Source organism: Lepus europaeus, chromosome 19, assembly GCF_033115175.1.
Source record: "Lepus europaeus isolate LE1 chromosome 19, mLepTim1.pri, whole genome shotgun sequence".
Classification (NCBI taxonomy): Eukaryota; Metazoa; Chordata; class Mammalia; order Lagomorpha; family Leporidae; genus Lepus; species Lepus europaeus.
This window is the reverse complement of record NC_084845.1, coordinates 3,933,123-3,953,890: the sequence shown is the minus strand read 5'-3', so window position 1 is coordinate 3,953,890 and position 20,768 is coordinate 3,933,123. Positions and strand designations below refer to the sequence as shown.

At 50.6% G+C, this 20,768-nt stretch overlaps 1 protein-coding gene across 1 annotated transcript; it reads left to right on the top strand.

Annotated features, from left to right (window-relative positions):
• Positions 1-14,141: 14,141 nt before the first annotated feature.
• Positions 14,142-19,504, top strand: DPRX (divergent-paired related homeobox). Its single transcript, XM_062177623.1, has 3 exons — positions 14,142-14,169; positions 16,715-16,869; positions 19,094-19,504. Exons 1-3 carry the CDS (start codon positions 14,142-14,144, stop codon positions 19,502-19,504), a joined length of 594 nt encoding a protein of 197 aa, XP_062033607.1.
• The last annotated feature ends 1,264 nt before the right edge of the window (positions 19,505-20,768 follow it).

Below are 20,768 nucleotides of genomic sequence, written 5' to 3'. Positions count from 1 at the left end.
ATCCCATCCAGGTGCCAGTTTAAGTCCAGGCTGCTCCACTGCAGATCCAACTCCCTGCTAATGTGCCTAGGAAGGCAGCAGAGGATGGCCCAAGTGCTTAGGTTCCTGCCACCCACATAGGCAACCTGGATGGAGTACCAGACTCCGGGCTTTGGCCTGGCCCAGCCCTGGCCATTGCAGTAACTTGGAGAGAGAACCAGGGCATGGAAGATCTGTCACTATGCCTTTCAAATAAATAAATATGTTTTTAAAAAGATCAAAATCCTTTTCAAAGTTCTTGGAAGGTCTACTTTTGAGGAGACAGAAGCTTCCAGAACAATGCCTGGCACACAGTGACTTCTGGATAAGAATGGGTAAGAATGGGTATTTTTTGGCCGGCGCCATGGCTTAACAGGCTAATCCTCTGCCTTGCGGCGCCGGCACACCGGGTTCTAGTCCCGGTTGTGGCACCGGATTCTATCCCGGTTGCCCCTCTTCCAGGCCAGCTCTCTGCTATGGCCCGGGAAGGCAGTGGAGGATGGCCCAAGTGCTTGGGCCCTGCACCCACATGGGAGACCAGGAGAAGCACCCGGCTCCTGGCTTCAGATCAGTGCGATGCACCGGCCGCAGCGGCCATTGGAGGGTGAACCAACGGCAAAAGGAAGACCTTTCTCTCTGTCTCTCTCTCTCACTATCCACTCTGGCTGTCAAAAAAATAAAAATAAAAAATAAAAATAAAAAAAAAGAATGGGTATTTTTTGCAGGCCCCTGACACTCCTCAGCTGGCTGGTTTTGCACCAGCTCCTTACTTGATCTTCCTTCCCTATAAAGCAGGGGACACCATTGTCATCATGCCCTCTCTGTGACATGTGTGCAGTGATAGTCACTCTGCCTCTCTCTGTGACCCTGCATTTCCAATAAATAAATTTCCTTAAGAATTGGATTTTTGTGGGGGCTGGTATCGTGGTGTAGTAGGCACCTATGGTGCCGGCATTCCATATAGGCACCAGTTCCTACCCCAGCTGCTCCTCTTCCGATCCAGCTCTCTGCTATGGCCTGAGAAAGCACTGGAAGGTGGCCCAGGTGCTTGGGCCCACCACCTGCATGGGCACTGGGAAGAAGCTCCTGGCTCCTGGCTTCAGATCGGCCCAGCTCCAGCTGTTGTGGCCATCTGGGGAGTGAACCAGCAGATGGGATTCTTTTCTCTGTCTCTCCCTCTCTCTGTAACTCAACCTCTCAAATAAATAAATAAAATCTTTTAAAAAAAATTGCGTTTTTGAACAGGGAAGAAAGGCTATGGTGTTTGTTGGGTGGAAGAGTCCAGCACAGCCCCGTCCAGAGCCATTGTTTTCAGCCCCAGGGCATAAAAACACAGGACCTGGCTTCTGCAGAGAGGAAGGGAGAGCTGACTTTCACTAGGGAGCAAATCTCTCCCTGATCCTTTGTGCTGTGCAACTCAGGCCGAGTATCCCGCATCCAAGACTTGGGGCCAGGGTGTTTCCAATTTGGAGGAGGCGGATTTAGGGTAGTTGGATAACATTATCTATTTGCATATACGTGAGATTATCTGGGGTAAGGAATCCAAGCCCAAATACAAAACCTACTGTCTTGTATACTCCTCCTACACAGACCCTGGAGGTAAATTAACACGATATTTTTACTGCTCCTGCTTTGTTTATTTACTCATTTTTACTTATTTGAAAGGCAGAAAGATCATTCTGCTGGTTCAATCCCCAAATTCTTGCAAAATCTGAGGCTGAGCCAAGCTGAAGCCGGGAGCCAGGAACTCCATCCATGTTTCCCGTATCAGAGAGTAACTTACAATACCTTATACAACATAAGTGCTATATAAACAGTCATGCTGCCCTGTTTAGGGAATAAAGACAAGGAAATGTAGATGTTCGGGTCAGGCACAACCTTTTTTTCAAATAGTTTTGATCCAGGGTTGGTCGAACCCAGGGGTCCAGAGCGCTGACTGTAGACTGAGATGGGTGACGCACAGGCTGTACGTTCTGTGCAGGGCTTGACCCCGGTAACACTGCCTACCCCTGAGTCTGAAAGGGAGTCGCAGCCTCCAGACACCCCTGCAGCCCCACCAGCTCAGACAGTCCCTCTGGCTGTGTACTCAGCACACAGGTCACAAGTGTGTCCCCACCCTGCTTCCAGAGCTTCTGACCCACTGGACAGAAGCTGAGAGTCCTACAACCCCCTCGCCATAGCCCCAGGTTCAAAGAGTCGACAGGAGCTCACAGGCCTGGGCAGGGGAGTGGGGGGCACTGCCCATACATCCACCAGTTTATGATAGAGGGCATGTCAGCTCAAGTAAGCAGCCCAGTGAGAGACACTGGGGGAGGTCTGGAGGGGCGCAGAGCACAGGAGCGGCTTTTATTCCCGGGGACCTGAGATGCACATCTCCACCTGGAGGGCTCCCCAGACCCTGCCCCAGTGAGTTTTTATGGAATGTTCATTACACAGGCATGATTAACACGTGGACAACCACATAGGGAGATGATTGTACGAGAATAGTGTGAGCCGATCACACAGACCAGTGGGGAAACCCAGCCTGGCCTGTCTGTCCAGATTCTTCCTGGCCTCTCCCAGACGCATTCCTGATTCCCAGGTGTGGAGCAGGACCCCTTCTCAAATGGGCGGCTTGGGACCAACTACCAGACCAGGCACGTGAGAATTGCTTCATGGCCAGCTCCAGGGCAGAAAGGCAAGGGAAGGCTGCTCTGCCTGTGGCCTACGTGGGGGAACAGCAACCCCGGTTCCTAAGACCTGTCTTGAAGGGGACAGTTACAAGCAGGAACACTGGCCAGAAACATCCATTACACCAGCGTCAACCCTTTCTCCCAGACCCAGCCCACACTCCCCTAGCTTCCATCCAGAAACAGGTCCTTCCGCCCGAGCACGGGGCCATGCTGATGTAAGCAGCGTGCCGCATTGCAGTCGTCAGAGGGCCTGAGCCCACGTGCCCCATGTCCTGCTGCGAGCTTGCCCAGGACTTACCGAACTCCTGGAGCCCCTGAAGCAGTCCCTGGAGTGCTGGGGAGGCCGACGGGGGTGTCTGTGCACTGAGACAGTCTGGAGCTGATGGATCAGCAACAAAGGCTCCCACCTGAGGCTCAAATTAACTCCTGGGAGGTGCCTGGTGGAGAAGGTGGGGAAGGGCGGGGCAGGGCGTGTAGGTGATGCCATCAGACCTCGACACTCTGTGATTCCAGCAGAGGGATGGTTCTACAGTTTTTTTAAAAAATAAATAAATAAATAAATGATTATTTTATTTGATAGGCAAAGGGATGGGGAGAAAGGGAAAGGAAGAGAAAGAGCTTCCACCTGCTGGTTCACTCTCCAAACGGCTGCAACAGTCAGGACTGATCCAGGCTGAACCCAGGAGCCAGGAACTTTATCTGGGTCTCCCATGTGGGTGGCAGGGGCCCAAGTACTTGCGTCATCTTCTGCTGCCTTCCCAGACACCTTAGCCAGGAGCTGGATTAGAAGTGCAGCAGCTGGGACTCAAACCAACGCTTATACGGGATACTGGAACCACTGTGAATGCTGTAGCTTTTCAGGAGGAAAAGGCTTCACTCCATCCAGAAAATATGCAGGTTATCACAATTCACAATATCACAATATGCAGATGTCCGCAATCCGAAATATTTGAAGATGCCCGGAAGGTCCTTATAGCGTGGTTGCGTCCCATGCCCCATCGTCAAGATTTCTGGGATGTTGTTAGGAAGAAAATGAGCAATGGTCCCCTCCTCTCGTATCACAGAGATTTCCATCTCCTGTGTCTTTGTTACATGGTGAATGTCCAGCCGTGATGGGTCATCTCGTGGGGGCAGTTTGGAACGTGTCCTATGGAGTCAGGTGGCGCCCCTACTGGCCATCATGACTGCCTCACGTGCGTATTCGCCCTAGGAATCTACCACCTGTTTCCACTATTCACATTCAAAAATCCCATCACAGCATTGTACTGCGATAGAACTCTCAAACTTCTCATCGATTGATCTTTTCTGTTCCATAAGAAGTCTGCATGATGACTTTAATCAGAGGCCTGATTAGTATAATGATCCATTTATAGGGTGCTTCTCAAGCTTCTGTAGCTCTTAAAAAATATTTATTTATCTGAAAGGCAGAGTTACAGAGAGAGAGAGAGAGAGAGATCCATCTGCTAGTTCACTTTCCAAATTGCCACAAGGGATTGAACCGGGCTGGTCCAAAGCCAGGCACCAGGAGCTTCTTCGGCTCTCCCACATGGATGCAGGGGCTCAACCATTTGGGCCATCTTCTACTGCTCTCCCAGGCCATAGCAGGGAGCTGGATCAAAAGTGGAGCAGGACCCACATGTGATGCCAGCACTGCAGGCGGCATCTTTACCTGCAGTGCCACAGTGCCAGCCGCCATCTTTGTATTTATTTACTCATTTATTTTCGAGAGAGACTAAAGGAACTCTCATCCATTGATTCATGCCCCAAATGCCCACAACAGCCAGGGGTAGGCTAGGCTGAAGCCAGCTGCAAACTCAGAAAGAGTTAACCTGCTACACTACAACACTGGCCTCTATCTGCCATTAAAAAAAAAAAAAAAAACCTTGAGATGCTGTATCAAAAACCAGAAGTTCAACACCTGAGCTGATATTGGCTAATCACCATAAGTCATCAGTAGACGGTGCTGTCAGATTTGATATGGGAAGATCCAGAAGATGTGCTATACAAACCACAGCAACAGGATTACGGGACACTCACTGGATCAGGACAACGAAGTCAGCTGAGAGCATCGCAGCTGTGGACTGAAAAACAGGGAGGGAAAGATCAAGATGTCGTGGTTAAGCACCTAGCAGGAAAAACGTTTCCAGAAATCAAAAGAGACTGATGTAGGGTCAGGCGTGTGTGGCTCGGGGTGAAGCCACTGTGTGTGACGCCCCTATCCCATACAGGCATGCTAATCTCAATCCCGGCCACTCTGCTGCTGATCCAGATGCAGCTTCCTACTGATGTGTCTGGGAAGGAGCACTGGATGGCTCAAATGCTTGAGCCCCTGCCACCCACGTGGGAGATACAGACTGAATTCCACGCTCCTGGCTCTGACCTGGCCCAGCCCTGGCTGTCGTGGGCATTTGGGGAGTGAACCAGCAAAAGGAAGCTCTCCCTCTCTCTCCTTTCCTGTCCTCTCTGTGTCTGTCTCCTTTTGTCACTCTTTCAAGCAGATGAAAATAAATAGACATTATAAATGAAAACCGGCCGGCGCCGTGGCTTAACAGGCTAATCCTCTGCCTTGCGGCACCGGCACACCGGGTTCTAGTCCCGGTCGGGGCACCGGATTCTGTCCCAGTTGCCCCTCTTCCAGGCCAGCTTTCTGCTGTGGCCTGGGAGTGCAGTGCTTGGGCCCTGCACCCCATGGGAGACCAGGAGAAGCACCTGGCTCCTGCCTTCGGATCAGCGCGGTGCGCCGGCCGCAGCGGCCATTGGAGGGTGAACCAACAGCAAAGGAAGACCTTTCTCTCTGTCTCTCTCTCTCATTGTCCACTCTGCCTGTCAAAAAATAAAATAAATTAATTAATTAAATTAAAAAATAAATAAGTGGCAAGACAGAAAACAAACACAAAGCCCTTGTACTGCAGGCCTCAGCGTGAAGGTTGCTCAAGAAAAAGCACCTGCGTGGTTGAGTTGTTTGCTGAACCCTGTGGATTTCAAGGAAAAGCATGTTGACTCACAGGAATAACGGGTAGACTAATCACTGTGACTCAGACTGGACATTTGGCAAACACTCTTGAAAATGAAAGCGGCTTTTCAAAAAAGTGCCAGTGTGTGTTGCTAACAATAACATGTGAGCTTTCACATGGAAATCAGAATGTTGGAAAAACCTTTAACCCTTTTCAAGAGCATGACCGCTTCCCAATATTTAAAGACCATAGTGATGTTTATGGGACAATTAATGAATGCACTGTTCATGTTTCCTCATGAAATGCATCAGTGCTTAGAATCTATAACTCAGAATGCAATAGTTCCCAAAGGACAAAATAAGCAGTGGGTAAAAGATTTATTCAAACCACAAACAAACCAGTGGATTTTTTTAAAAGATTATTTATTTGAAAGGCAGAGTTACAGAGAGGTTGAGACAGAGAGAGATTTTCCATCTGCTGGTTCACTCTCAGATGGCCACACAGCCGGAGCTGAGCCAGGTTAAGCCAGGAGCCAGGAGCTTCTTCCAGGTCTCCCACGCGGGTGCAGGGGCCCAAGCACTTGGGCCATTTTCCACTGCTTTTCCAAGCCATAGCAGAGCTGCATTGGAACAGGGGCAGCTGGGACTTGAACCCACGCCCATATGGAATGACAGCGCCACAGGCAGAGGGTTAACCTGCGCCACAGTGCTGGCCCCAGCAGGAAGCTTTAATAGGAAGAGGAGCCAGGACTGTACCCAGGCAATCTTATGTAGGACCCAGGTGTGGTAAACAGTGTCTTAATTCCCAGGCCAACTGCCAGCCCCACTTATTTTCTGTTAGAACCTGAATCATCAAGGAGGGTGGGAGGGAGAGAGGGGGAGGGAGGACTGGAAAATTATTGTATTAGAATTGTCTCCACAATCACCTTGACTCTGTTACAAACTAAAATAATACATAAAAAAGAAATGTCCCCTCCTGGATTGACCTGCGGATGGATGTGGAGACTTAGGGCTGCTGGATACCTTTTGCTGTCGAGGTCTCATCTTCACATACACATTGATCGACAGACTTTTAAGGTCTGTTATTTATTTATTTATTATTTGTTTGAAAGGCAGAACAAGAGAGTGAGAAATATCTTCCATCGCTGGTTCACTCCCCAAATGCCTACAACAGCTGTGACTGGGCCAGGCCAAAGCCATAGCTTGGAACCCCATCCAGATTCCCCACATGGGTGGCAGGGGCTCAGGTACCTAGGCCATCTTCCCCTGCTTCCTCAGGCCCATCAGCAAGGAGCTGGATCAGAAGTGGAGCAGCCAAGACTCATATGGGATGTCAACGTCATAATGTGGCTCCTTAGCCCACTGTACCACAGTGCCGGCCCCCGGAGCCCAGAACTTAATCCAGCTGTCCCACCTGGGTAGCAGGGGTCCAACCACTTGAGCCATCACATGCTACCTCTCAGAGTTTGCATTAGCAGGAAGCTGGAATGGAGAGTGGAGCTGAGATTCGAACCCAGGCAATCCCAGTGTCTGCAGGCATCCCAAGGAACATCTTAACCTTACAATCTTTTTTTTTTTTTTTAAAGATTTGTTTGTTTATTTGAAAGTCAAAGTTACACAGAGAAGGAGAGGCAGAGAGAGAGGTCTTCCATCCACTGATTCACTGCCCAGATGGCCGCAACGCCTCAAGCTGTGCCAGGAGCCAGAAGCTTCCTCCAGGTTTTCCCATGCAGGGGCCCAAGGACTTGGGCCATATTCCACTGCTTTCCCAGGCCACGGCAGGGAGCTGGATCGGAAGTGGAGCAGCTAGGTCTCGAATCGGCGCCCATATGGGATGCCGCCACTGTAGGTGGAGGCTTTACCCCCTATGCCACAGTGCCGGCCCCACCTTACAATCTTTTTACCAGTTTCTGCATGTACAAAATGAAAATATTGTTGAATATTAGGGAGATAAATAATTAGGATATTGCAGTCATCCCACCTAAAATACTATCTCCAGGGCCGGTGTTGTGGCATAGCAGGTTAAGCTGCTGCCTGAAATGCCAGCCTCCCATATGAGTGCTGGTTCAAGTCCTGGCTGCTGCACTTCCAATCCAGCTCCCTGCTGATGCACCTAGGAAAGCAGAAGAAGATGACCAAGTACTTGGGCCCCTACACCTTCATGCAAGACCCGGAAGCTCCTGGTTTCAGCCTGGGCCAGCTCAGGTTGTTGCTGCTATTTGGAGAGTGAACCAGCAGTTAGAAGATTCTCTGTGTCACTCCCTCTCTCTGTAATTCTTTCAAACAAATGGATATATCTTTAAAAAAAAAAAAATAGGTATAGTTTCAGACACACAGGTACAAGAGAAATCCGGAAGGTGCACACACCTCTCCAGACACTGCCCCCGCACAGTCAACACCGATTGTGAGATTGGGTGCCTGGGTCTTGGAGCTCTGTCACTAAAACAGCCACAGCTACTTTTTTTTTTATTATTATTAAAGATTTATTTATTTATTTATTTATTTGAAAGAGTTACGGCCAGCGCCACGGCTCACTAGGCTAATCCTCCGCCTGTGGCACCAGCACCCCAGGTTCTAGTCCCGGTTGGGCTGCCGGATTCTGTCCCGGCACCCACATGGGCACCCATATGGGAGACCAGGAGAAGCACCTGGCTCCTGGTTTTGGATTGGTGCAGCGTGCCAGCCGTAGCAGCCACTTGGGGGGGTTAACCAACAGAAGGAAGACCTTTCTCTCTGTCTCTCTCTCTCTCTCTCACTGTCTAACTCTGCCTGTCAATAAATAAATAAATAAATAAAGAGTTATACAGAGAGGAGAGGCAGAGAGAGGTCTTCCATCCGATGGTTCACTCCCCAATTGGCCACAACTGCTGGAGCTGTGCCGATCTGAAGCCAGGAGCCAGGAGCTTCCTCCAGGTCTTCCATGCAGGTGCAGGGGCCCAAGGACTTGGGCCATCTTCTACTGCTTTCCCAGGCCATACAGCGCTGGATAGGAGGTAGAGCAGCCGGGTCTCGAACTGGTGCCCGTATGGGATGCCGGCACTTCAGGCCAGGGTGTTAACCCATTGCGCCACAGTGCCGGCACACAGCTACTTAAAAAAAAAAATTTTTTTTTTTTATTTGTTTGAAAGAGGTACAGAGAAAGAGAGGGAAAAAGGTCTTCCATCTGTCGGTTCACTCCTCAAATGGCCACAATGCCTGGGGCTGGGCCAGACCGAATGCAGGAGCCAGGAGCTTCTTCCAGTTCTCCTGAGTGGGCGTGGGGGCCCATGGACTTGGGCCATCCTCGACTGCCTTCTTGGGCACAGCAGCAGGGGGCATGCAGGTCTCGAATGGTGCCCATAGGGCATTCCGGCATCTCATGTGGAGGCTCCACGTGCTACACCACAACACCAGCCCCTCTGCTGCTGTCCTCCACTCGGCTGGAAGCCATTTATGCTTTTGAGTTGTGGCTGCCACGGGAGAACTTGCTGGGTCTCCATCAGACAAGAATAGGTCATCAGGATGGAGAACCTCAATACGTAAGGGCAGGCACCTACCCAGCTTCCGCCCACAAGGCGTCAGCAGCACCCCACCCCATTGAGATAAACAAAACCATCTCCAGACCAAAACTATTGAGGGGCAAAATGTCCCAGGCTAGGAGCCACTGGGCTGGGTCTGAAGCGGCACGTACTGTCATCTAGTGGGGAGAGCTCTCAAATGTTCTGGATTTGCTTCAGGACAAGGAGTCAGACATTCAGGCTTCAGCAGGGAAGTACAAGGTAGACCCACATCCCACCCACCAGGGGGGCGTGGTCAGATGCAGAGGGGAAACCCTAGCCTAAGGCATAGACTTGGAGACGTCACAGCACACCAACCATTCCTTCCAGCAGGAATGGGCAAATGGATTATAGGCGAGGATCTGAGCTATCATGACCAGGCCCTGAGACAGTTAATCCAGTGACATCCTGGGAGCAGTGGTCAATCTCCTTCTCCAGATGGCCCCTCTAGGTCCACCGGGAGCACTGCTGTCACAGCTTCCAAGGTCAAGAACACCCTGGGACACCATCTTAATCCTCTCAAAGGTGATTATCTAGGAGACTAACCCTGCCCAAGCACCGGAACAATGGGAGCATGGCTTACAAATCCTTATCCTTGGGTCCCACCCACAGAGATTCAAGTTGATGGGCCCTGGGGTGAGCCCCAGGCATCTTGTTTTAACTTCCCAGGCAATAAGAATATACTCCCATGATTGAAATCCCCACCGAGAGTTGTAAATACCATTCATTGAGTCTTCTGCCCCTTAAGATGCAGGTTCACCTTTGAGACATAATTTTCCAGACTCAGGTGAGCATTTCTGAGAACATCTCATTGCAATACTGAAGAATCCCAGTATTTTATCTCAAAAGGGAAAGGAATGAACTACTTGGAATAGGATTTGGAATACAGAGATTTTTTTTTTTAACAAAGTTTTCAATGCACATGGGACAATCTAAGGTCAACCTATAGTCACTGGTCATATCTTCAACCCCAGGAAAAAGGGGAAATTTCTACCTGTGGCTTCAACAGTCAATGGTAGTAGCTTGAGGGAAAGCAAATCTTTGGACCTCTAATAACTGAACTTCATTTGAGACCTCTTAGTGACTTTAATTGAAATTCACATAACCTACTCAAATCATTTATTTTATTTATTTGAAAGGCAGAGTTACAGAGACAGAGATCTTCCATGGGCTGATTCACTCCCCAAACAGCTGCAATGGCCGGGGCTGGGCCAGGCCAAAGCCAGGAGACTAGTGCGACATCCGGGTCTCCTACATGGATGGTAGGGGCCCAAGGACATGGACCATCTTCCACTTCTCTCCCAGGCACATTAGCAGGGAGCTGGGCAGGAAGTGGAGCAGCCAGGACTGCTGCAGCACCCAAACACACCACATCAGCTCCCAGAGAGAACTTAATGGCATTTAGTATGTTCACAACATCCTATAACTACCTCTATATAATTACAGCATAAATCCTCATTCACCTGTTACCCTCACTCTGTCCATCAACAATGAATGAATAAGCAAACCTTGTCCATCCATTCCCCAGGATTCGTCCAACCACGGAAAGGCATGAAGTGCAGGAGCTACATGAAGCCATGATGAATAAACGTAAAGCAGCGTGCTCAGGACCCCAGAGGCCACATGTGCAGTAGGGATTCCATTCACGTGAAGTGGTCGGTCAGCAGGAAGCAAATTTCACGCTGGTTTCCCCCACTATCAGAGGACAAAAATACAGCTTCTAGACTGTTGCCTGGTGTCTGATTTGCCTCTGATCGAGTACCTGAGGAACATATCCCCTAGGGTGCTTGGAAAGGAAGCTCAGGACTGTCGCAGAATGAATGCGGCGGTGGGATGGAAAGAGAGCCAAGGGCAAGGATGGCAAGCAAAGCTGGTGGGGGGCCGGTGCCGTGGGGTAAGCCGCCACCTGTGACGCTGCATCCCCTATCAGAGCACTGGCTCTGATCAGGCTCCCTGCTAATGCACCTGGCAGAACAGCAGTGAGTATGCGGGCCCCTGCCACCTGGAGACCCAGATGGAGCTCCAAGCTGCTGGCTTCAGCCTGGCCCAGCCACAGCCGTTGCAGCCATTTGGGGAGTGAGGCAGCAGATGGAAGATCTCTCTCTCTCTCTCTCTCTCTCTCTCTCTCTCTCTCTCTCTCTTTCTCTGTCACTCTGCCTATCCAATAAAGCATTTATGTCTGATAAAGATTTTTTTTCCTCAGAAACCTTTTTTTAAAAGATTTGTTTATTTGAAAGGCAGAGTTACAAAGAGGCAGAGGCAGAGAGAGAGAGAGAGGGAGGTCTTCCATCTGCTGGTTCACTCCCCTGATGGCAGCAATGGCGAGAGCTGCACCAATCTGAAGCCAGGAGCTTCTTCCAGGTCTCCCACATGGGAGCAGGGGCTCAAGCACTTGGGCCATCTTCTACTGCTTTCCCAGGCCATAGCAGAGCTGGGTCGGAAGTGGAGCAGTTGGGAATTGAACCAGTGCTCATATGGATTGCCAGCGCTGCAGGCAGAGGCTTTACCAGCTATGCCATGGTGCCACTCCCCCTCCGCCAAACCTTTCGTTTAAGGAATACAAACTTAGAAATATAGTGATTCTTCTCACTGTACCCACCCTCCCACCCACATGCTCACCCCTTTTCCTCCTCCCTCTCCTATTACCATTCTTATTTTTTACTAAGATCTACTTCCAGTTGATTTTATACATGTTATCACAGATCAAGGAGAACATAATGGCATTTGTCCTTTTGGGACTGGCTTATTTCACTAAGTATGATGTTTTCCAGTTTCATCCATTTTATTGCAAATGACATGATTCATTTTTTTTCCACTGTATAATATTCCATGGTATATATATCCTATTTCTTTATCCAGTCTTCAGTTGATGGGCATTTAGGTTGATTCCATATATTACATATATTCTATGTATTACCTATTATAATTTGAGCTGGAAAGTGTTTTTTTTTTTTTTAATAAACTTAAAAAAAAAAAAAAAAAAGCTGGCTACCTCCATGCACCTGCAGAGGCCACTGGCCTCTGTGCCCAGGATCAGAGGTGTGAGTGGTGTGAATTCACTGGGGTTGCCAGTTTACCACCAACACCAGGTCTTTAGTGGAACCTGCAGTAAACTCAACAAGGCTGCAGATCCCATGCTGGGTTCCATGGGTCCACATCTCACATGGGTACCCCCGCCTGAATCAGTATATAAACTGACAGGTGACACTTTGCTTCTATCTCTGCTGGAGGAGATGCACTATTCCAGCAACCAATGACTTCCTTCAGCCTAGACAAGATCTGCTCCACCAGAAGGAACGAAGAAAAGGACCACCCACTGCAGAAATGCTGGCAGCCAGGATGGACTGAGGGGTCCACTGTAGTCATTCCTGTAGCATGGACTAAGGTATCTTCCATAAGTATCCTTTAAATGTGGGTTAAAGAGTCTACTGTTTTTTGTTTTTTAATTTGACAGATAAACAGAGAGAGTGAAAGGTCTTCCTTTCCATTGATTCACCTCCCAAATGGCCGCTACGGCCGGCGCTGCGCCAATCTGAAGCCAGGAGCCAGGTGCTTCCTCCTGGCCTCCCATGCGGGTGCAGGGGCCCAAGCACTGGGCCATCCTCCACTGCCTTCCCGGGCCACAGCAAAGAGCTGGACTGGAAGAGGAGCAACTGGATTAGAACCCAGCGCCCATAAGGGATGCCGGCGCCGCAGGCGGAGGATTAACCAAGTGAGCCATGGTGCCGGCCCCTACCGTATTATTCTTGTAATCTGGCCAGATAAGAAATAGGATCTGCTCTCCAAACTAAACTATGAACGAGTACTGAAAGTCACACCACTCTCCATTAATATGTTCATCTGCCATGTGCTGATCAAACATACATTAAGTTCTGTCGGCTTTCTCTTCCTTAAAACGAGATCACGCGGAGTGGATTAAATAAATTGAAATGTGCTGGTGTTGAGGATCATGCCAGGCTCACTGGGGCCATGAAAGAAAATAGGAATTTCCTGAAGTCCTGATGGTTAGCACGCCCAGGCCTCCTCACTGAGGGCCAGCACCTGGGAGCCTTGGGTATAAAATCTTCAAGCCTCACCTGCTGTCAGAGGCACTGCAGGAGGGAGGTGTTCCTGCCATGTGATTTTAAAATCAACTGCTCCAGGTGAGTCTGCAGGCCCCTACCTTGGAGACCCGCTCCACTCAGCTGGGTGTCAGACCCCGACACTGCATTCCACAAGGACCCAGGAGATGCCAGCAGGGCCAGGTTTGTGGGCTACACTTGGAGAGTCTGTGCTCAGTGAACACAGACTGAACCCAGCCTACCTGGGAACTTCAAAAAAATGTGTGTGGGGGCGGGGGAGGAATTAAATCTCTTTCGGAGTCAAATACTTTGAAAGCCATTCATAATCTTTTCAAAGTATGTCTTCTCCGAAACCTTCTGGGAGCCTCCTTCCTTCTGGAAGGTTCCAAGTAGGGTAGTTCCTCTTCGTGACTGTGCCAGAAAGCGATCTGAGCACGAACCATAGCTTAACTTCTAAATTTTGATTTTTTTCCCTCCAAAGCTTGCAACAGTGGTGGGAGACGGGGGATTGTACTATCACCATGTATAAAATGGGCTTTGTGTGAGGTGACCGTGGCCAGCTGTAGGCAAGGGTTCCAGAAGCAGGAGAGGCAGCTGAGCTGAGTGTTGGCCATCTTGGGTGCGTCAGATACATCTTCCACGGGTGGTGTTTTCAAGCGAGCAAAGGTTTAATCCAGATGTGATCTCACTGGAAATGAAAAAATCTGCACTGCAGACAGAACTGGGTGAAATCCAGGGGGGCTTTGTGGAGGATTCAGTGACCAGACTGGCAGATGGGGAAGACAGAGGTGGAGGAGGTGGGACTAAGGGCGGGGCTGACAGGGATCTATTTAAATGCGGGTGTGATGTTTGCCAGTCCTCATCTCTGGAGCCGAACACGGGAACAGGTCGAAGTACAAAGATGTCCAGCTCAGGGGACTTCCTTCAAGGTGAGTCTCGGGGCTGAGGTGAGGGCTGGGGAAAGACGCTGCATCGCCCGCGTCCTCCCTGCCTCTGTAAGCCACATGGATGTTCGCTGGCCCTGTAACTGTGTCCTCAGTGTCACCACTGATGTTCTCCGGGCAGCCACGGGGGCTGCTCTCCACCAGGAGGATCAGGTCACAGAACACTAGGTCCCCAGCAGTCTGGAAATGGAACGAAAAGATCAGTTTAATTCAGGAAACAATCGTTGAATTCCACATCTATACCAGGGCTTCATCCAGACTCATGTTGGAAAATGCGAATTGCAAAACAGCCATGTGGATTTCAAGTCATTTTTTGCACCAAAATGGACTTTTCCATGTTTCCACAAACTACTTAAAGTCCTCCAACTCCAAGATCTCATCCTTTTTTTTTTTTTTTTTTTTTTTTTTTAGAATCATTTATTTTTTGAAAGGCTGAGTTAGAGACAGGGAGGCACAGAGTTCTTTCATTCGCTGGTTCATTCCCCAGATGGCCCTATTGGCCAGGCTGGGCCAAGCCAAAGCCCGGAGGGATCATGTCTGTCTTATTTTGTGTCCTGTCCTTTTGGATATTTTCACAAAGATGTCCCAAGATTTCCCTTAACTCAACCCAATATCTGTCATTTGCATCATCTACTTTGTATAACTTTTTAGGTGTTCACTCTAATGGGGTCAGAAGCTGAACTCCCCCATGCATGTCTAACAGCCTTACAGTGGACGTAAACTACACATGCGGTCCGGGACCGGCCTAAGTCGCTGCCCATGTTCCATAGCGGAGTGCCTGGCTGCAGCCACACCACTGCTCCGCTTCCAGTCCACCTTCCTGCTCATGCACAGCTGGGAGGCAGCAGACAATGGCCCAAGTGCTTGAGATACCCAGATGGAGTTCCTGGCTCCTGTTTGTAGTACTCAAAAAGCTGGTTTCTGAGCCAGGATTTGAGAGCCTCTGTCCCCCATCACACTGTCTACCATAGGTCATTGCTGTCCCCAGAACTATGTGCTTGGGAGAAACCAGCAGTGCCTGACGCCCAGCTGACTGCATGAGGACAGTGCTGCTCTACCTCCCAAGGGGGCCTCGCCTGACCTGCCGTCCCCCCACAACACCCACCTGCTGTCCTAAACTTCCCACTTGCTTTCTCTACTCCAACCATACTCACCCCTAGGTTGTCCCTTGGGGATTTGGTCCTTGTGGTTCAGCATCAGGAATTCCTTTCCTGCAAATATGCACCTGGCTTACTCCCTCACCTCTTCCAGGCTGGCCCGAGCCGACCTCCCAGGGCCAGCTCTGTGGTGATGTGGCATAGTGGGTTCGCTTCCAGCCCTGGCTGCTCCACTTCCCATCCAGCTCCCTGCTACTGCACCTGGCGAAACAGCAAGAGATGGCCCAAGTGCTTGGACCCTTGCACCCATGTGGGAGACCCGGCCCAGAGGAAGCTCCTGGTTCCTGTCTCTGGCCTGGCTCAGCCCTGACCATTGCAGCCATTTTTTAAGATTTATTTATTAATTTGAAAGTCAGAATTACACAGAGAGAGGAGAGAGAGAAAGAGTCTTCCATCAACGGGTTCACTCCCCAATTGGCTGCAGAGGCTGGAGCTGTGCCGATCCGAAGCCAAGAGTTTGCTCCAGGTCTCCCACGTAGGTGTTGAGGCCCAAGGACTTCAGCCATCTTCCACTGCTTTCCCAGGCCATAGCAGATTGCTGGATGGGAAATGGAGCAGCCGGGTCTCAAATCAGTGCCCATTTGGGATGCCGGCACTACAGGCGGCAGCTTTACCCACTATGCCACAGTGCCAGCCCCCAAATAAAAAAAGTCAAAATCTTTCATCTTTCCCACATTTTTTTCCTCTATACAGCTACTTAATGTTATCTGCTTCGTGTGTCTTCTGACATCTTAGTTTCTGTGTGTGCCTTCACTAAAATGTGATATGACATTTATCATATTTTATATAATATATATATGTATGATAGCAGTGGCTTTATTTTCATTTCCTTGTTATATTCCTTAAAAAAAAACAAAAACAAACTTGTATTCCATAGAAACTGATTGAATGATAAAGTTAAAGCCGTGTCTAGTTCAACTTGGGTTGAGTTGCCTATTTTCTATGAAAAAGAAAAAACAGAAGAGGCGATGGCACTGTGGCCAGCGGGTTAAGCTGCTGCCTGCAGTACTGGCATCCCACGTATATGACCCAGATGGAATTCTTGGCTTCTGGTTTTGGCCTGGCCCAGCCCTGGCCATTGTGTATGTGTGGTGTACGTGTCTCTCTGTTTCTCTGTAACTCTTGCCTTTCAAATAAACATAGCATCCAAGCATTGAGGCACAGGAACCAAGGGGAACCCGAACTCAGCTTTCCTACGGTGGGTGCTCCCAGTAGTGACAGAAAGACAAAGCGCTGGAGAAGGAGAACAGGCAGTGAGTCGGCAGCCGAGAGCCTCCGGCCAGGCCTGAACCTCTGAGCGGGATGGGGAGCCCAGGGCAGCTTCCCGATGACACGGATACCACTTCCCACCCGTGTTTTTCTCTCTTTGCCAGGCAAATATAAAAAGACATCACAGCGGAAAAGAACCATATTCACTGATGAACAGCTTGAAGACCTGAACATCTTGTTCAGTAAGAACCCGTACCCAGACCGTGACCTTCAGGAAGAAGTAGCCTCCAAAATGAACGTAGACCCCATGGTGGTGCAGGTAGGAAAGTGACCCCCACCATGCCAAGCTCCCTCCCTGGGCCCAGAGACCTGAGGGTTGTCCCCAAGGCCCAGCCTGCGGCCCCACACCCTGTAATGCCCTCCAACAGCCCCTGGAGCAAGGACAGGGAAGCTTTGGAAAGGATCAGCAGAAGGAAAAGATAAGTTGACTGGAACTGGCATTGCAGCGCAGGTCAAGCCACTGCCTGCCACATCACCATCCCATGAGCACCAGTTCAAGTCCTGGCTGCTCCATTTCCACTCCAGCTCCCTGCTAATGTCCCTCTCTAATCCTGCCTTTCAAATCAAAATTTTTTAAAAAAAATCATGGATATTATAAACATTTTAAAAGGTAGGCCGGCGCCGTGGCTCAGTAGGCTAATCCTCCACCTTGCGGCGCCGGCATACCGGGTTCTAGTCCCGGTCGGGGCACCAATCCTATCCCGGTTGCCCCTCTTCCAGGCCAGCTCTCTGCTGTGGCCAGGGAGTGCAGTGGAGGATGGCCCAAGTGCTTGGGCCCTGCACCCCATGGGAGACCAGGAGAAGCACCTGGCTCCTGCCTTCGGATCAGCGCAGTGCGCCGGCCGCGGCGGCCATTGGAGGGTGAACCAACGGCAAAAGGCAGACCTTTCTCTCTGTCTCTGTCTCTGTCTCTCTCTCACTGTCCACTCTGCCTGTCCAAAAAAAAAAAAAAAAGGTAAATTTATTTTGGAATCCATGAATTTTTTTTTTTTTTGAAGACTAATTTATTTGAAAGTCAGAGAGAGAGGAGAGATTTTCCATCCACTGGTCACTCAAATGGTTGCAATGGCCATGGCTAGGCCAGGCGAAACCCAGAGCCAGGAGTTTCATCCAGGTCTCCCCCATGTGTGGCAGGGGCCCAAGCACTTGGGCCATCTTCCACTGGTTTTCCTAGGCCATTAACAGGGAGTTGGATCAGAAGTGAAGCAGCTGGGACAGGAACGGGCACCCATATGGGATGCTAGCATCACAGGTGGCAGCTTCTGCCTGCTCTGTCTTGCTGCTCCCTGAAGTCTTTTTTTTCTTTTTAAGATTTATTTTACTGGGGCCGGCGCTGTGGAGTAGTGGGTAAAGCTGCTGCCTACAGTGCCGGCATCCCATATGGACGCTGGTTCAAGTGCCGGCTGCTCCACTTCTAATCCAGCTCTCTGCTGTGGCCTGGGAAAGCAGTGGAAGATGGCCCAAGTCATTAGGCCCCTGCCATCCATGTAGGAGACTTGGAAGAAGCTCCTGGCTTCAGATCGGCACAGCTCCGGCCATTAGCAGCCAACCAAGGAGTGAATCAGCGGATGGAAGACCTCTCTCTCTCCCTCTCTCTCTCTCTCTTTCTCTCTCTCTGCCTCTCCTTCTCTCTATGTAACTCCTGACTTTCAAGTAAATAAATCTTTTTTAAAAAAGATAAATAAATCTTATAAATAAATAAACATAGATAAGATAGATACTAAATAGATAAATAAATCTTTTTTAAAAAAGATTTATTTATTTGAGAGACAGAAAAGGAGAGAAAGAGGAGAGAGTCTTCCATCTGCTTGTCTACTTCCCAAATGGCCCAGTCCCAGTCATTGTGTCCAGGCCAAAAGCAGGAGCCAGGAGCCTCCTCCAGGTCTCCCACATGGATGGCAGGGGCCTAACGACTTGGGCCATCTTCCACTGCTTTCCCAGACACATTAGCAGGGAGCTGAATTGAATGAAAGTAGAACAGCTGGGACTCGAACCAGCGCCCACGTGGGATACTAATATTGGCAGGCAGCAGCTGCCACAGCGCTGGCTCCTGAAATTTTGTTCGATTAGCTGTCTCCCGTGATCCTTTTGAAGACCCCACACCCTTTAAGCTTTGTGGCTTGTGCTGTCTGCCATGGCTATGTCTAGCACGGGGCAGCCATGATAACGTAAGATGAGGGGCACATTTGGATGCACATTTGAAGCTGACGCAGTTTCCAGTCGCACAGTATGCTGCGTTTTGTTCTGAACCATTTACGAAGGTGAAATCCATTCTTAGTTCATGCCTGCCTCTGGCCCCACAAAACCAGGTGGATCAGCCGAGCTGGCGCAGGAGGACACGACTGCTGACGTGCTCATTCCTGCTCCTTCCTGGGAGGGCGCTGGGAGGGGTCCACGCCTGGATGGAGGTGGCAGAGAGGCCGGGTTAGCCATCCTCACCTGGACGTTCCCACCTCACTATGGCTGTTCTCCTCTCCCCTCAGGTCTGGTTCAAGAACCACAGAGCAAGACTCAAGAGAGCAAAATGCACTCAAGTTTCCCCCCCGCAGGAAGCTCAGCCCCAGAGACCCCTGAAGGACCCAGTCACACACGACTCCTTCCAGGCTCCAGCGGAAGCACCAGCCAGATACCTTGAAGACGCCTACCCCCGGGGCCTCGCTTACCCGCAACATGCGGCGCCCTCACTGCACCCCAGCATCTACCCCAGGTTTAAAGTCCCCAGGGACCCCTCTGGAGGACACCAAATCATCCACTTCGGCTGCTGTGGAGACACCACCATATACAACCTCTACCCGCTCTGGGACCCCACGGTGCAGCCGGGACCCAGCTCTGCCGCTGCCTCTTTGTTTGCACAAAGCAGACAGAACCGGGACGATTTGCAGACACGGAAATAACTTCCAGCCATAAAGAACAAACAACGATGTGGTGGCTGGGTTTCAAAAACATCCCGGGGCCGGTGCTGGGGCTCAGTGTGTTAAAGCCCTGGCTTGCTCCAGTTCGAGTCCCGGCTGCTCCACTTCCATCCAACTCCCTGCTAATACACCTGGGAAGGCAGCAGAGGACGGCCCAAGTCTTGAGGCCCCACATCCATGTGGAGACCTGGAGGTGCCTGATTCCTGGCTTCAGCCTGGCCCAGTCCCAGTCACTGTGTCCAATTTGGAAGTGGACCAGCAGATGGAAGACTCTCTCTCTCTCCTTCTCTCTTTCAAATAAATAAAATGAATCTTAAAAAAAAAAAAAAGGGCAGCTGCGCAGGCCTGCCACAGCAGTGTCCTTGATCCTGCCCCCATCCCAGAGTCTTTTAGATCTGTACGCCCCAGGTCACTGGTCTTCAAACGCCCTGAGCCATCCCTAGGGATCACCCACCCTCCCACCCGGACAGGCAAAGAGCTCTGTGCTGAGCTAGTTGGATTCACACACACTGCGCATAAACAGATCTGTCTGCTAGCCCACTCTTCCCTGGAATCCAGTAAGAAGGGACTTCAGAAAGAGAGGATTAGGAGAAACTCGGAGCTGGGAGTTTGGCTTGGTGGTGCGGCCAGGATTAGAAGGCCTGTGACTCCGGGTTCCAGTCCCAGCTCCACTGCTGACTCTGCTCGTGCACACCGTGGGAGGCAGCAGGGGGTGGCTCGGTGCTGGGGTCCCTGTCACCTTGTGGGAGACATGGATGGAGCTCCTGGCTCCTGCCCAGGGGCTGTGGTGGGCAGGGTCCAGAGCACTCACTCGCTCTCTGCCTTTCAAATTAAAAAAACTGAGGGGCTGCGGCACAGCAGGTTCAGCCACCACCTGCGACACCAGCATCCCATGTGAATGCTGGTTCACGTCCCCGCTGCCCCACTTCCAGTCCAGCTCCTGAGGAAGATGGCCCAAGTGCAAGCTCCTGCCACCCACCTGGGAGACCCAGATGAATCTCTGGGCTCCTGGCTTCAAGCTCGCCCACTGTGGCCATCTCGGGAGTGAGATCTGTCTCTGTCTCCCCTTTTCTGTAACTGCTTTAAAAAAAAAAGAGGGTCCAGCTCTGTGGCATAGCAGATTAAGACGCCACCTGCAGTGCCCACATCCCATATAGGCGCCGGTTCTAGTCCCGGCTGCTCTACTTCCGATCCAGCTCTCTGCTGTGGCCTGGGATAGCAGCAGAAGATGGCCCAAGTCCTTGGG